Genomic DNA, 15,825 nt, shown 5'->3' on the forward strand with positions numbered 1-15,825 from the left:
TGTTCCCAAGCCCTCCACGCCATCACAGGCCGCAGCCACGGCCCCGCGCATTTGGGATTCCGGAATTGGCCGGGTACTGTACCGCTCCTGAGCAATCCCCGCTCCCGCCCAAGACTTCCGCGCTCCCCGGCCCACTGGGTGGAGGAAGGAACTCCAGAAAGTTCCACGAGCGCCAGGAACCAAGGCTTGCGCCCACCCCCACAAGGCCCTTCGGCACAGCTCCTCCCAGTCCGAGCGCCCCCGCGCCGTTGCCTAGGTAACCGCGGGGCGGTGGCAGCGGCGAAAGGGGCGGGACTTCCGTCGAGTGACGCGCCAGGACTCGGCTACAAAAGAGGACGGCTGCGGCGCGCCGGGCGGAACTTTCCAGAACGCTCGCTGAAAAGCGGAGGAGCGGCGGCTGCCCGAGCTGCGCCCAGCAACGCGCTCCTTCCCGCTCCCCCACACCGGCCTCGGCCCCCTCACCGGTGAGTTTCAGCTCTCGCGCTTCCTCTCGTCCCAAGGCCGGCGCCATTGTCGGCACGGGGAAGCCGGATGGAGCCGCGGTCGGAGGCGGTTGACTCCGCGTGGGCGGGAGGGTTGTCGGTTCCTGTATTCACGATTTTCTTTTTGGGAGGGCTGGTGTGTTGCCGCAGCAGTCCTCCGCACGCGGTGAGTGGGCTCGAGATGTTTCCTGAAGCATTTTCCACTCCATTTAGCCCGAAGTCCCCAAGGACTTGGAGCCCTCAGCTCTCCAATCGACCCCCCCTTCCGTGCGCGCCCCCGCGTCCCCTCTGCTCCGGCTTGCTGGGGGTGGGCGACCATTCGCGCACGCGCGGAAGGAGCCAGGGGGCGAGGGGCTGCGTAGGGAGCGGGGCGGAGGCTGCGGTCGCTTCTCCGAGCTCCTCTTTGTTGAGGGCTGGCTGGGGTTCTCCCACCCCTTCGGTCCCAGGTGGGAGGAAGAAAACCATAACGGTCTGCACCTAACGTAGGGGGCAACCTAACACCATGGAAACTACGCTGACTCGTGGGGGCGAGAGGTGTTCGGTAGTGAAAGTAGAGATGCTGTAAGTTCTTTGATTGAGAAACACCCTTAAGATTGCCGGGGGGAGAGCTCGCTTTGTGGTGGCTTAAAATCAGTTTCATAAACCACTCCTTTCCCTCCTCCCCTGTGTCCAAATGTTTTTTTATCTAGGGAGTGTAGGGCTTATCCGATTTACCGGAAGATAAGGATAACGTAAGAACTGAGCCTATTGGTGCTCTTTTTGATTACTGCTGTCATACTGGGAAAGAGAAACAGGAAGAATCCGGATAATAGTGGCGTTAAGTATGGAGCTTTCCTGTGGGAGAGTGGGGACCAGCTGCTACAGAGAAAGGCCTGTGAATTATTCCCTGATAATTACTAGCTGATATTTAGTAAGAATTTATCGCTGAATTACCAAAGGATTTGTTACCTTCTCTGAAGGTTAGGGAAGGTAGTGTTCTATCAGATTTGGGAAAGGGAAGATTTCTCTGCCTTAATTCTGACTTTTCCTAATTAATAGTTGAAAGTTAAAATTGCATTTTATTTCAGGCTGTAGAAAATGGTGAAAGAAACTACTTACTATGATGTTTTGGGGGTCAAACCCAATGCCACCCAGGAAGAATTGAAAAAGGCTTACAGGAAATTGGCTTTGAAGTACCACCCTGACAAGAATCCAAATGAAGGAGAGAAGGTAAGTGATGTACTCCTACTTTTTTTGTGTGTTCAGTCTTAAATGTAGCTGTGTAATTCTTTGCCAGGTATATACTATTTCCATTGCAATCTGACAATGAGTATGTGTAATACAGTGATTGTTTTTGCAGCACTTTTTTTCTGAAGGGAAATTTTCTTTCTCTCAAACAGTTTAAACAGATTTCTCAAGCTTATGAAGTTCTCTCTGATGCGAAGAAAAGGGAATTATATGACAAAGGAGGAGAACAGGCAATTAAAGAAGGTGGAGCAGGTGGTGGTTTTGGCTCCCCCATGGACATCTTTGATATGTTTTTTGGAGGAGGAGGAAGGATGCAGAGAGAGAGGAGAGGTAAGAATAACCTAGTCCACATGCAGCAAATTAAAGTAGCCCTTTGTGAAAGTAAATTCTTGAGAAATCACCTATTTGAAATGCTTGTTTACATGTTGGTATAAAGTTGCAAACTGACAAACTGCCACTTTGATGTAATTTTTTAAAGTGAGAGGTAACCAAAAACAGCTAAGTCAATCAAGTTCTAACAAGTGCTTGTAAAGTTCTCCAATATGTATGACATTTGGAAGATTAATTAGCAACCCTTAGGTAAAGGAATAGAGTATAGGAACATAGTATTCAAAACCCTTTTTAGAGATATTTGACTCCTCCCCCACCCTCCAGCCCAGTTGGAGGTGGTGGCCTTGTTCAAAGTGAGTTAAAGTGCAGAAATTTAAAATTTCCTCAGGGTCATATGTAGCAAGGCATCAGAGTCAGGATTAGCTTTTATTATGTCCCAGTAGTTTACAGTCTGTTTAATCTCGCTTCAATTTAAAATATTTTAAAATATGTACCCCTAACATTTAACAAAAATGTAGTTAAGGAACTTAAAACAATTTGTAATCAAAGTTAATTACTTAGGATGATTTGTCCCACAGAAAAACACCTGGGTTTTTTTTGTTTGTTTTGTTTTTTTTTTTAATTTTTTTAAGGAATGGACTAGCAAAGTCTGACTCTCATTAAAAGGTTTTTTGGTCATGAAACTGGAGGATAAGTCACACTTCAGGAATTGTTTGCTCTCCCTTCTCTGTAGTCTCAAATCTCTAAAGGGTAAAGAAGGGCAGTTTTTAGCATGCCAGAATCAACTACATGGACCTGTATTTGATACAGAACCAAAGGTGGAGCTAGGAGGAAAAGGATACAGTTAATGGTGCTTCATTGGAAACTAAAAATACTCTTTAGGCATGCTCGGCAGATAAGAGTGAGGGAGGTTTTTCACTGAGGCTTAAGGCAGTACTCATTCCTGGTGGATAAAAGTCATTGTGGAAGAATCATTAGCTAGGAACTTACTAATTTAACTATTGGCAAGTGACTTCTTTGTAGCCTTTGTATCCTTATGCAATCTCTATTTTCCATTTCACATTTTAAGGTGAGATATGGCACTGCTTTATAGCCACTGGCCACATTTAAATAAATTTCTTTATAGTAGCCATTTTTAGGTGCTAAATAGCTACATGTGATTAGTGGCTACTGTATTAGATATCATGGATATAAAACGTTTCTATTGTTGTAGGTGTATTGAATAGGACTGTATGAGAAATACAGTCTTTAACTACTGTTGCCCCAAAAGTAAATATGCCACGCTTCAGAAAGAAGTGGAAATTAATAGCCTTCTGTAGAGACTGAATAAATATGTCTGCTTTCCTGGCGAATTTTGCTTAGTTGGAACTCCGTGTGCTGAAGGATTTTTGGATGAAGAAATGGTTGGCCATGTTCAATACCATACTAAGTGAAAGGTTTTGAGTATATTAGGACAGAAATGCAGTTTGGATTAATTTATTGTGAAACCTATTTAAATAACATCGATTTCCCAAGTGATTTTGCAGTTGAGGTTTTTGATTAGCATGGTTTATAAGATGGCCACAAATATGTCCTCGGGCAGATTATTCAATGTCACCCAGTTTTCCTCAACTGAAATCACATGATAGTTCGTGGATCATGTGTGATAATGTGGCCAACTAATATGTATGTGATAGGTGCTCAACAGATGTGTCCTGTGAGACTAGTCTTTAATTATTCTTTACTATTTTTAAAGTGCAATGAACACAAACATAAGAAATTTCTTAGATTTTTAACGAGCTGTCATTTACTCTAGGTAAAAATGTTGTGCATCAGCTCTCTGTAACCTTAGAAGATTTATATAATGGTGCAACAAGAAAACTAGCTCTGCAAAAGAATGTGATTTGTGACAAATGTGAAGGTATGTATGGTCTTTTCACACCTTTACTATAAGTGAAAATGAGACCAAAGCTCTTCTAGATAAATAAAACTGACAGTACTCTACCTAAATCTTGGAGAGTACGAGTATGAAGAAAACCTCCTGAATCCACCACCTTTTTCCACGTGTGTGTTTTATTCCTTTTTTTTTTTTTTAAACGTTTGTTTATTATCGATGGGAGGGGTGCAAGGAGAAAGGGAGACAGGATCCGAAGCAGGCTCTGCTGTGACAGCACAGAGCCTGATGTGGGGCTTGAACTCATGAAACATGAGATCATGACCTGAGCTGAAGTTGGACCTTAACCAACTGAGCCACTCAGGGGCCCCTTGTATGTTTTAAATACAGTTGGAATCAATCTAATTTGTGGTATCTTTTTTTTCCTCAACATTATTCAGAGTTGAACACTTCTGTTCTCTTTAAAACTCTTATGTCATTCTAATGGCTTCCCTGATTTGTAATAATGGTTTAAACAGTGTCTTCTTTTTTGGACACTTAACTGTTTAGACCAGTTTCTGGGTGAGAACATGTAATCTTAAGTTATTTGTTTGAAATAAAGGTATTTTCTAAAGAGAATACATGCTTTAAAATGTTCTCATCTCACAGATAAAGTATTCCTAGAAATTGTGCTTTGGGAGCACATGTTTAAAACAAAAATCTGGGGGCGCCTGGGTGGCTCAGTCGGTTAAGCGTGTCATGATCTCACGGTCCATGAGTTCGAGCCCCGCGTCGGGCTCTGGGCTGATGGCTCAGAGCCTGGAGCCTGTTTCCGATTCTGTGTCTCCCTCTCTCTCTGCCCCTCCCCCGTTCATGCTCTGTCTCTCTCTGTCCCAAAAATAAATAAAAACATTAAAAAAAAATTAAAAAAAAAAAACATTCATCATATCCAATACTAAATTCCAACATTTCTTTTTAAACTGTTTAGGCCGAGGTGGTAAGAAAGGAGCGGTAGAATGTTGTCCCAATTGCCGAGGTACTGGAATGCAAATAAGAATTCATCAGATAGGACCTGGAATGGTTCAGCAAATTCAATCTGTGTGCATGGAGTGCCAGGGCCATGGGGAACGAATCAGTCCTAAAGATAGATGTAAAAGCTGCAACGGAAGGAAGATAGTTCGAGAAAAGAAGATTCTAGAAGTTCATATTGACAAAGGTGAGTTCTGAGTCACTTTCTTATTTTGATAGAACACTGATATCAGCAAATGATTGAATAGTGTTCTAAACTTAATTTTCTTCTATTAAATCATTAGATCTTCCACTTGTAACTGAAATAACGATTTCCTTGGGAACTGCTAGATTAAAGGATATGCCTTTTTTTTTTGGTAAAGATTTTAAGTATTCTCTACACTTACCAGTGGGGCTCAAACTTGACAACCCTAAGATTGAGTCATGGGTTCCAGTGACTGAACCAGCCAGGCACTCCAGGATGTGCCTTCTTTTAAGGATAAGGGGGGTTTAGGTAAAGAAATCAGGGGGTCTCCTATTTTCTTGAAATTGTTCTAAACTAATGAACATGTTTTAACTGGTAAACAAGAACTTATGAACATGTAGCAATGTCTTTCAGACATGGCTAATTTAAAATGAAACTATTACATAATGTGCATACTAATACGGAATTGTCGATCATATGAACCTCATTCCATATTACTACGTAAATCTGCATTAACTTATGCCTCTGTAATGTTGTTTTGTGTGATTTATGGTACTGCCCTCCTTTCACTTTTCCTCTCTCAGTTGGTCCATGTGTAGTCAGGTTTGGATTTTTTTGCTTTGGTAGAACATCCCTTTTGCTACCAACAGTGTTTTTAGGAGAGCATTAGTTGTAAATGAAGCCATATTTGCTGCTTTTATCCATGCTTTTTACAGTAGTGGAACATCGAGCAAAACCAAGTACAGTTGAATTGCTTCACTGCTGTAACAAGACAGCAACTTGGCCTCAAGAATAAAGACAAACTGTTTTCTCCTATGTAATACTGGTATTGTGGTTTAAGTTCTTAGTTTTTTAGAGATACATCCTCACGTATTTAGATTTTGCTTCAAAAAGGGATTGGGGGGGGGCGCCTGGGTGGCGTAGTCGGTTAAGCGTCCGACTTCAGCCAGGTCACGATCTCGCGGTCCGTGAGTTCGAGCCCCGCGTCAGGCTCTGGGCTGATGGCTCGGAGCCTGGAGCCTGTTTCCGATTCTGTGTCTCCCTCTCTCTCTGCCCCTCCCCCGTTATGCTCTGTCTCTCTCTGTCCCCCCCCCCCCCCCCAAAAAAAAAAGTTGAAACAAAAAGGGATTGGGGGAAGGGTGTCTGAGTGGCTCAGTCAGTTAAGCATCCGTTTTCCTTCAGGTCATGATCTCTTACAGTTCGAATCGTGAGTTCGAGCCCCACGTCCCCGCATCTGGCTCTGCTGACAGCTCAGAGCCAGGAGCCTGCTTCAGATTCTGTGTCTCCCTCTCTCTCTGCCCCCTCCCCTGCTTAGGTTCTGTCTCAAAAATAAGCACTGAAAAGAATTTTTTTTAAATGGAGGGGGGAACATGGATGAAGGTACTATAATACATGAAGGATTAGTCATGAAATGATCTACTGGATCTAGTTTGATGGATATTCATTACAGTTTTGGCTACATAATAGGGGTTTCATATCTTTCATAATATGTAAAACAGTGGCTCTTGTTTGGGTCCCCTCAGTGATTGGTTCAGGAGACAAGCTGGATATAAGTAATGTTTATTGTTAATTATTATGGTTATGTTTGCCAGTTAACTGATTTGGTGGCAGCATGGGCCTTTTTATTTAATCCTCGAAACAGTCCTGATGAGGTAGGTGTCTGGGAAAGTTGGTATTTATTTTGGAATGTTATGCAACTTGCTTCCCCAGGGTAATCCAGCTAGCAGTAAATAGCAGCTCTGAGATTTGGAGCCTCACGTGGGTTTGCGTCTATGGTTTGTGTTCTCCCCTATGATCACTTTCTTCGGTAAGAAATTGGCCTGATTGAATCATGTGGGCATTCTTCGTCATTTCGGTAAATTTAGCATCCACAAAGACTTGAGCATTTTTTTCAGGCATACACAAACATGCACCAATTTCTTAATAAAGATTCTGACATTAGTTGGATGTTAAATAAGAGTGTAAAACTAATCTTTTGTTTTTAGGCATGAAAGATGGCCAGAAGATAACATTCCATGGTGAAGGAGACCAAGAACCTGGACTGGAACCAGGAGATATTATCATTGTTTTAGATCAGAAGGACCATGCTGTTTTTACTAGGTAAAAACTTACCAATTACTCAAACTGACAAATTGCATTTTTTTAAATGTGCTTTTCATTACTCTAAAAACTTACTGGAAATACTGTAGAAAAGTGTAGTAGAGTTAGGTTATATGTGGTATCTTTTCTAAAAGGCTGTTAGCCATTGTTTCAGTAGGCTACAAACAAAAAAAAGATCAGATTTTGGTTTTTGGGTAAATTTAGGTAAATCGTTACCTAAAGGATATGCTTTTTTTAAAGAAGTGTTTTGTATGAATATGAATAGTCTTTGTGGGGGCGCCTGGGTGGCGCAGTCGGTTAAGCGTCCGACTTCAGCCAGGTCACAATCTCGCGGTCCGTGAGTTCGAGCCCCGCATCAGGCTCTGGGCTGATGGCTCGGAGCCTGGAGCCTGTTTCCGATTCTGTGTCTCCCTCTCTCTCTGCCCCTCCCCCACTCATGCTCTGTCTCTCTCTGTCCCAAAAATAAATAAAAACATTGAAAAAAAATAAAAAAAAAAAGTCTTTGTGTAAGCAGTTAATTTGAAATGACCTAAACCTTTTGCCCCTTTTAGTCCAGAGTTTGTGGTAAGTTGAGTTGCTTTTAATTGTAAATAAATGTATAGAAACTTCTCTGTAGAAAACTAAATTAGTATATAAATTGAGGTCTGTTGTTGTGAAATGATACTGTTTATGATCTTACAGTTAAGAATAAGGATTTGTTAACCCATGTGTTAAATATATAGCCATTGCTAATTTAAAGCTTTGGACGAGAGTAGGGATCCTATAAATCTGTTGGGAATGACATCTGAAGGAACTGGTTTTGAGTTAGTGAAAAAGAACATTCCTGTAAGTGTCTTAAATAATGGGAAATGCTATCAAAGTCAGGATTTTGATGGGGTCATTTGAAGTGAATCTACTGGTTTTGTTTTTGTTTGTTTAATGCTTGCTTTTGAGAGAGAGGGGGGAAACAATCCTAAGCAGGGTCTGTGCTGTCACCACAGAGCCCGATGTGGGGCTCGAACTCAGGAACTGTTGACCTGAGCTGAAATCAAGAGTCAGATGCTTAACCAACGGAGCCACCCAGGCACCCCTGAATCTACAAGTTTTATTTGGAGAGTACTCTGTGGATAAGTTATTTTACTAATATGAACTGGAAAAGAAAGTCTAAGCACAAGGAGGAAGTGGGCTATATAAAGTACAAAAAGTATTTCATAATATGCAAAGCACTATATTAGTAATTCATGTAGGTCAGTAAAAAATTCTTTTATCATTTGGAATTGGTCATCCCCATTATTTAATTTCACAGAACCTAAATCCAGGACCCAGTTGGGAGTCTGTTCTGCCTCACACTATGTCCTTTCCTTCTTAATATCAGCACTTTTTTTTTTTAAGCTGCACTGTTGTGGGAAAATTTTTTTCCCCTTGTTAAGAAACCAGATTTAAAATTAGGTAATGGGGATGGTAAGTAGCAGAGGCTACCTAGAATGAGTGGAAAGATTCTAAATTCTTACCCAGGAAATGGTTGGCAGGGTTGCTGTTTCTAGATCACAGCTGTTTTGAGAATTGGGAGAGAAAGGACTTTTTTGTGAAAGATACCCTTGCTTGCTGTTAAGAAAACCGATTTGCCTGTTGTACTTCTAATCACTGGTGATTTGAGAGAATTGAGTGTATGTCATATTTATGTTGATAACAGGCGAGGAGAGGATCTTTTCATGTGTATGGACATACAGCTGGTTGAAGCACTGTGCGGCTTTCAAAAGCCAATATCTACTCTAGACAACAGAACCATTGTCATTACCTCTCATCCAGGTATGATAACTTAGATGAGCTTGTCTGTTACAGTATTTTCGCAGTCTGCTGCTAGCTAGTATATAGGCACTGAGAAAACTAGTGTAATTACTTGTTCAGTTAAGTCTCTCCCTGAGCTGAAATTGTATGGTAATTGGGTTTCTTAAGGAAGCCCCTAAAAACTGAAAGGTAATTGGATTGCTTCACATATATTTATTCCTGTTAGTGAGCTAGGACATTCCTCTTTATTTTCCCCGCCTCATAAAAATGTGACTGGCTTTAATAAAATTTGGCTTCTATGTTTTTAGGTCAGATTGTCAAGCATGGAGATATCAAGTGTGTGCTGAATGAAGGCATGCCAATTTATCGTAGACCATACGAAAAGGGTCGCCTAATCATCGAATTTAAGGTAAGCTATAAAGTAGCCTGGGAATACTTGACAATGATTAGCTTATTAAAATAAAACAGAATTACATTTCTGGATGGTAAAGCACATTATAGTCTCTTGTTCAGGAAGAAATGAGCTAACACAAGGCTATAATTAGGATCTTATATTTAGTTCAGCAGAAGTACTTAGCCATTGTGAGTTTTTGGCAAAATACTACAGTGCTTGGTTAATAGGATGGTTCATAAAGCAACCCCCAACCATTTTTTTTCAATCTTAAATTGGCCCTTGACCACCAAATACAGCTTTTATTAAAAACATTTTTGGGGTTGCCTGGGTGGCTTGGTCAGTTAAGTGTCCGACTTCAGCTCAGATCATGATGTCGCAGTTCATTGGTCGAGCCCCATATTGGGCTCTGCTGACAGCTCAGCCTGAAGCCTGCTTCGGATTCTGTCTCCCTGTCTCTGCCCCTCCCCTACTCATGCTCTGTCTCAAAAGTATACTTTTTAAGAAATTTAAAAAACATTTTTGGGAAAAGAAAGACTGCTTTTGTGAGGATGAATAGCTTTGTTTAAATTCTGTTACAAGGAATTAGTATGTTTTAGTGTGGGTTCTTACATTGGCTGAATAGAACCATAATCATCACAGTGCAGTTTTACTACGATGAGGGGTTTTTTTTTTTTTTTTTTAATGCCTTAAATTCTAGTTAAGGCTATACTAGCTAGATGTTTTTGTGCCTTTTAGAACATGTGTTCTAACTTGGGATTGGCAGATTCACCAAAAGATAATGTTCTCAAGTGTTTTCCTGGGGAAAATGGGTCAATGGTAATAAGTCTAAGGAGCTACTTGGTTAAGTAAATCAAATGGAACTTACAGTGGAGATTTCTTTTTATAGGTAAACTTCCCTGAGAATGGCTTTCTCTCTCCTGATAAACTGTCTTTGCTGGAAAAGCTCCTACCTGAGAGGAAGGAAGTAGAAGAGACTGATGAAATGGACCAGGTAGAACTGGTGGACTTTGATCCAAATCAGGAAAGAAGGCGCCATTACAATGGAGAAGCGTATGAGGATGATGAACATCACCCTAGGGGAGGTGTTCAGTGTCAGACCTCTTAATGGGGCCAGTGAAGAACACTGCTGGCATTTTATATGCAGTAGTGAACGAATGAAGGACTATAATCATAGCTCACTACTTGCTATTATTGTTTTTGTTTTAATATTCAACTATAGTAGTGTTTTAAAAGTTAAATGAAGAATAAAAAATATAAAAGCTCTGACTTTGCCCTGTATGTATGATGAATTCAGTGTGCAAGATAAGTTTAATACTTGTAAAAACTACTTTTAAAAAATCTCCCCTAGCATTTGTTAGAGGCCCGACCTTGTAATTGATTTCAGCTCTATGTACATGAACTAGTTTAGACTGAAAATGCTAGGTAAATGTATTGACTTCAGTGTATGACCCTTAATTGTTAAGCTATGAAGTTAAAACTTGTGTTTAACTGGCAATCTGAAAAAGAATTTGTAGAGAAGTGTTGGTCTGTAGTTCTATTAAGTGGGATTCATTGTGATGCTTCTGCATTTATTCTGTTGCCTCAACTGTTACTTAAAGATGGCATGCTGTGTAATTTGGCCTGTGGTATCAGTGGTGGAAAGGATACCTTTCTAAAGAAGGGGTTTATCATAATCTGCTGTTTGAGGGCTTGCACTTGTAGAACTGCATTCCCTTCTGTGCCATCTTTTTTTTTAATATATATATATATATACATATATATATATACATACACACACACACCAGTCCTGGTTACACTTTTTTTCCTTCTCTTTGGACCATGATAAGCTTCAGAGTAGTGACTTCGGGAGCAGGGTAACTTAGAGTGAAGAGATATTTACACAGAAAAGTAAATTTGCATGTATGAGCTAGGAAGGTGTTTTTTAGGTATGTTACAGGCTTACTTTAAACAATTTAACTTACGCTCCGAAGTAACTGTAATTTAATGTTGGTAGTATAGCAAATTATGATGAATAGCTTTAATTGTATGTTTAAAAGTCATGTTCACAAGCTTAAATCTGGATATCAGAATTAAGCAATTCTTGAAATGTATGAATGTCTCCTTAATACACTGATTACAAAGCATTTCCAGTGTGTCACTACAGGCTTTTTTTTCCCCTAGATTAAAAGCATTGGCTTTTCATTAATTAAGATAGGTAATTTGTCATTTAACTAGTTAAATGGGTAATTGAAAATGGTACTTAACTATAGTTGAATGTTAAACAAGGGTGGGGAGTGAAAGTGGGTGAGGGGTAAGTAATGAGCCAAAAGGGTTTTTAAAAACTTTGCAAACACTGGTGTGAAAATGTGAAAGTTTTTACCCATTTATCCTGATTCTGCTGCATCTCCTGTAATCAGTAAGGTTAAACATTTCTCCAGAAGTGGCCCACATCTAAGTTCCCCTCATAGAGCACATTTGAGTTAAAAAGGAGAAACTAAAACAAAGTTTTCACACTTGAAGTGTTTGTCATAGTGAAATAATTAATAACCTGTTATTTTTAGATTGTCATTTTTAGTCAGTACCATACAGCTACCCTTGTGTTTGGGTATGATGCCAGGTACTCAGGAAAGCACAACAAAGTATGACCAGAAATCTTAAATTTCTCCAAAGAACCCTGAGTTGTAATACATATAACATCTTAAAAAATTGAAATTCTCATGTTTAACGTCAGTCATTGAGGGCAACTATAAATTACAACCACAGTGAAATACTACTTCACACCTACTAATCCAAAATGAAAATAGGTGAAAACGTGGAGAAATTGGAACCCAGTACCTCATTGGTAGGAATGTAAAATGGTGTAAAAGTTGAGCAGTTTCTCAAAGAGCCTACAGTTAGTAATTGACTCCTTGGCTGAGTGAGATACTTGTTGCCAGTGTTGTCTGTAAAATTCACAGTAGCCAAAGGGGGAGCAAACCCATACCCAACTAATGGACAAAATGTGATGGTGCGTGTGTGACAGGACAAATTATTGTATGTGTACTTAAATGACCTATCAAGGCAAATTCATAGACCAGTTACCAAGGGCTAGGGGGAAGAGGAATGAATGGTTAATGCTTAATTGGTTGTGATAAAGTTTTAGATAAACAGTGATGGTTCTACAAGGTTGTGAATGTTATTAATGCAATGCTACTGAATTATACAGTATAAAAATAAAAGAAAGATAGAAATCTGAAAAGGAAACAGTTAACCAGGAAAGGCAGAAACCGTTTGTAGTTTAAAAGCTGCCCCTGAGAACTCGGACCAAGGTCATCTCTTAACAGCTCTGACCAAGTCTGCTACAGGAATGCATGTGCATCCACACAAGTGGAGTTCCTGGCCCTAGCACTAATGCTTGCTCTGATGCCTTCCCCATCCACTCATACTTGTAGGGAATAAGAATGTCCCATGAGGGTGCTAATGGAACATGGTGGCAGATCTTCCTGTATGTGAAATTAGCATCAGGTCTTTTTCTGCATATGGTACTGCTTCTCAACCTTGGCTACACTTAGTTACCTGGGAAACTAAAAACATGTGAGCCCCACCCCCACCCCACGCCAGGATTTTAACATCATGGAGCTGGGTGTAGTAGCTTAAGCACCAAGATGTTTATCAACAGCCAAAGTTTAACACTACCAACATAGGGACATAGTCCTATTAACCATCTAGGATAATGCATTGGTAAGAGAAAGTCCAATAATGGCAGCCTTTGACACTGCAGTTAGAAGTTTGAGGCTCAGACCAGGGAGCTTCCCAGCTTAGATGTACACTTCATCACAATATCTTTTTTGAAATAATGTAGGAAAAATGTAGGGTGTAAAAATACAGTGAATGAAACTGCTAACAAGCTACAGCAAAATAAAGATGCTCTTTCAAAGGTTTCTTAAGTCCTGAACAGTTACCACTTAACTGGGTTATATCTACAACCTTGTGAGGCAGAACAAGAATCAAAACATCCATTTTAGGAGTGGAGAAACTGCCCTCTAGTGTTCTGGATCTCAAAACAGCAAGGTTGATGAGCCCCAGTGCCATGATTGCAGATTCCATAGGTCAGGGACAGGACCTGAAAATTTACCTTTGATTTATTTACTGGATGACAGAACCACTGCTCTGGCCCAAGTAAGTTAACGGTAAAAACTGCAGTCCCAGTTGTCATTCAGTGCTCTTTTACTCATCTCACTTCCTGTGGCCGGGTTAGGTAAATAAATTGTAATGGATTGTGGAGACACAATTCATGCATTCTTTGCCTGTTCCCAGACCTAAAGAGAAGCAGCTAACAGCCAGATTCAAAGAATAAAGAAATTGAGCTTTGGAATTGCACCTGGCTTTCAGTGTGTGCTCCATGAACAAGGTATGGGAACCTCTGGAAGTCCCTTTCTTCATGTGTATTATGGAAACCATAATAGGCTGTACTTCATAAGAGTAATTCAGAGAATTAAACAGTGCTGCTTACATAGGAAGGAAGGGCTTTTAGTACAAGTTGAAAAGCAACTGAAGAAAATAATTGTACCTGAGATTTAAAGAAAGGTTGCCTTGAAATCCCATCCTCAGATTTCAATGTATCCAGAGTCACAAATTTATTTTATTTTGATAGAAACCAATGGGGAAAGGGCAGAGAGAGCCAAACAGGCTCTGTGCTGATAGCCCAGTTGCTGACAGGCTCAAACCCACAAAACTCACGACCTGAGTGGAAATCAAGGGTTGGACACTTAACTGAGCCACCCAGGTGCCCCCAGAAATACAAATTTAACAACTGAATGGGGAATAGGGCAAATATCCTTACCCTACTGAAGGAAACTTTACTGCTGTGTATTTTAAGTTGTAAGTGCTGGAGACAAATACCAGTTGTATCAGTAGGCTGCAGCAGAGTACCTACTTTCCTAGCTACCTGATGGAACATGTTTTCGGAAGAATGCGGGTGTCCACCTCTGCCCCCACCCTGCCACACAGTTTGGATATGTTCCAGGACCCCCAGTGGAGGTCTGAAACCTAGAAGAGTCCTGAGCGCTATGCACTGTTTTTCCCTATACATACATACCTACCGATAATGCTTATAAATTTAGCACAGTAAGATTAATAGCAAAAACAAAATAGAACAATTATAAGAACATACTGTAATAAAAGGTGAATGTGGTCTCAAAATAGTACTGTACTCACCGTTGTGATGATGTGAGATGAAATGCCCACATGAGATGAAGAGAGGTGAATAAAAGCATTATGACATGCTGTTAGGTTCCATTTGATTTTCTGATGCTAAGTCAGGAGGAGGATCATCTGCTTTCGGGCCGCAGTTGCCTGCATGTAACTGAAACCAGATGAGGGACTGCTGTATGCCATTGGTTACTGCCATCAAACTCCCATTTGCTTATCCTCTCCCGTTGATACTGGTTAAGAGGCCAACAAACATGATCTCTGCCATCTCTTTGTAAAGTGAAAAAGCAGTCCAGTGGTACCATCAGACAGACACCTCCAGCCTCTGACAGTTGGCTCCAGCCAGTGCACAGCACCCACAGCTCATCAGAGACTCCCTAGCCCAAGGATGCAGGCCAGCCAGGTTCTAGCACTGCTCTGCTTTACCCAGACCTGGAACAAGGGCACAGAGACCCCACTGTGTGCCTAGAGGGTCTAAGGCCCTCAAGCAGCTCACAGAGAGCTGGACAGTGGTACGGGCTGGCATGGGAGTCCAGAAGCCAGGGTGGCCCTTCTCTCACCTCAGCTTCAGTCCCTGGGGCTCCTCCCATAAGAAAAGCTATGTGCAGAGTAAGTGCAAATACCTTTTAGGTTTGTACAAAAGGAAGTTACAGACAGTTGCACAAGGGTTTCCTGGGAAAGGCGGAAGACTTAATTTTTTTTACTTATGTTAATTCATTTAAGAAAAAAGGTACATTTAATGACTCTCAATCCAGGCTCCTCTTCACCTGGTCTCCCAAGACACTGCATGCATTGCAAGAATCCCACACTGCAGTGCCTGGAAGTCTCCTTCAGCTAACTTTGACCACCAAACCCCTTTACCCACAGCTCCTGCTGGTCCTTTTATGGTCAACTTCAGGAAGCCTTTCCTAACTCAGTGGGGCTTATTATCAGGTGCCCTTCTCCTATCCCACCATTTCAATTACACCTTATAGCTGGCATTTCTTCCCTGTTCTGACAGGAACCGGTCTTACTAAGCCATCTTCAGCACTAGGTACAAGAACAGATGTTTGATAAAATTCCAAGAAGGAATAAGTGAACATGTGCTGACCAACTAGATTCTTGTTCTTCGTGAGCACAAAGTTACTGTTAAAAAAGCAAAATTCAACTGAGTAAATTTTGAGATCCAATTGACTTACTTCAGCAGTTAATGAATCCAGCAGCATCCCATCTAACAGGAGCTCTGAAGAACTGCACAGAACAAAAGGCTTTTATACACAGAAGGGGGTGGGAAAAGGAGATCTCTAACCAG

At 41.0% G+C, this 15,825-nt stretch overlaps 2 protein-coding genes across 2 annotated transcripts in view; one reads left to right on the top strand and one right to left on the bottom strand.

Moving 5' to 3' along the window:
• APTX (aprataxin) overlaps positions 1-583 on the bottom strand; it is a 262,688-nt gene extending 262,105 nt beyond the window's left edge. The window contains exon 1 of the mRNA XM_045043469.1: positions 463-583. The gene's annotated coding sequence lies outside the window, so the exon portion shown is untranslated. The remainder of the gene's footprint in view (positions 1-462) is intronic.
• Positions 584-904: 321 nt separating this feature from the next.
• DNAJA1 (DnaJ heat shock protein family (Hsp40) member A1) lies at positions 905-11,488 on the top strand. Its single transcript, XM_019816079.3, has 9 exons — positions 905-1,043; positions 1,550-1,691; positions 1,862-2,039; positions 3,835-3,939; positions 4,880-5,107; positions 7,090-7,204; positions 8,877-8,992; positions 9,280-9,380; positions 10,252-11,488. The coding sequence occupies exons 2-9, from the start codon at positions 1,560-1,562 to the stop codon at positions 10,468-10,470; spliced, it is 1,194 nt and encodes a 397-aa protein (XP_019671638.1). The 5' UTR covers positions 905-1,043; positions 1,550-1,559; the 3' UTR covers positions 10,471-11,488.
• Positions 11,489-15,825: the final 4,337 nt, after the last annotated feature.

Source organism: Felis catus, chromosome D4 (assembly GCF_018350175.1).
Source record: "Felis catus isolate Fca126 chromosome D4, F.catus_Fca126_mat1.0, whole genome shotgun sequence".
In the NCBI taxonomy this organism is placed as follows: domain Eukaryota; kingdom Metazoa; phylum Chordata; class Mammalia; order Carnivora; family Felidae; genus Felis; species Felis catus.

Bases quoted from the DNA above. Each gene is read 5' to 3' on its own strand.
- DNAJA1 (XM_019816079.3), top strand. From the start codon at position 1,560: ATGGTGAAAGAAACTACTTACTATGATGTTTTGGGGGTCAAACCCAAT. The intron at 2,040-3,834 runs GTAAGAATAACC...CATTTACTCTAG, and splicing joins GATGCAGAGAGAGAGGAGAG to GTAAAAATGTTGTGCATCAG. The intron at 5,108-7,089 runs GTGAGTTCTGAG...TTTTGTTTTTAG, and splicing joins AGAAGTTCATATTGACAAAG to GCATGAAAGATGGCCAGAAG.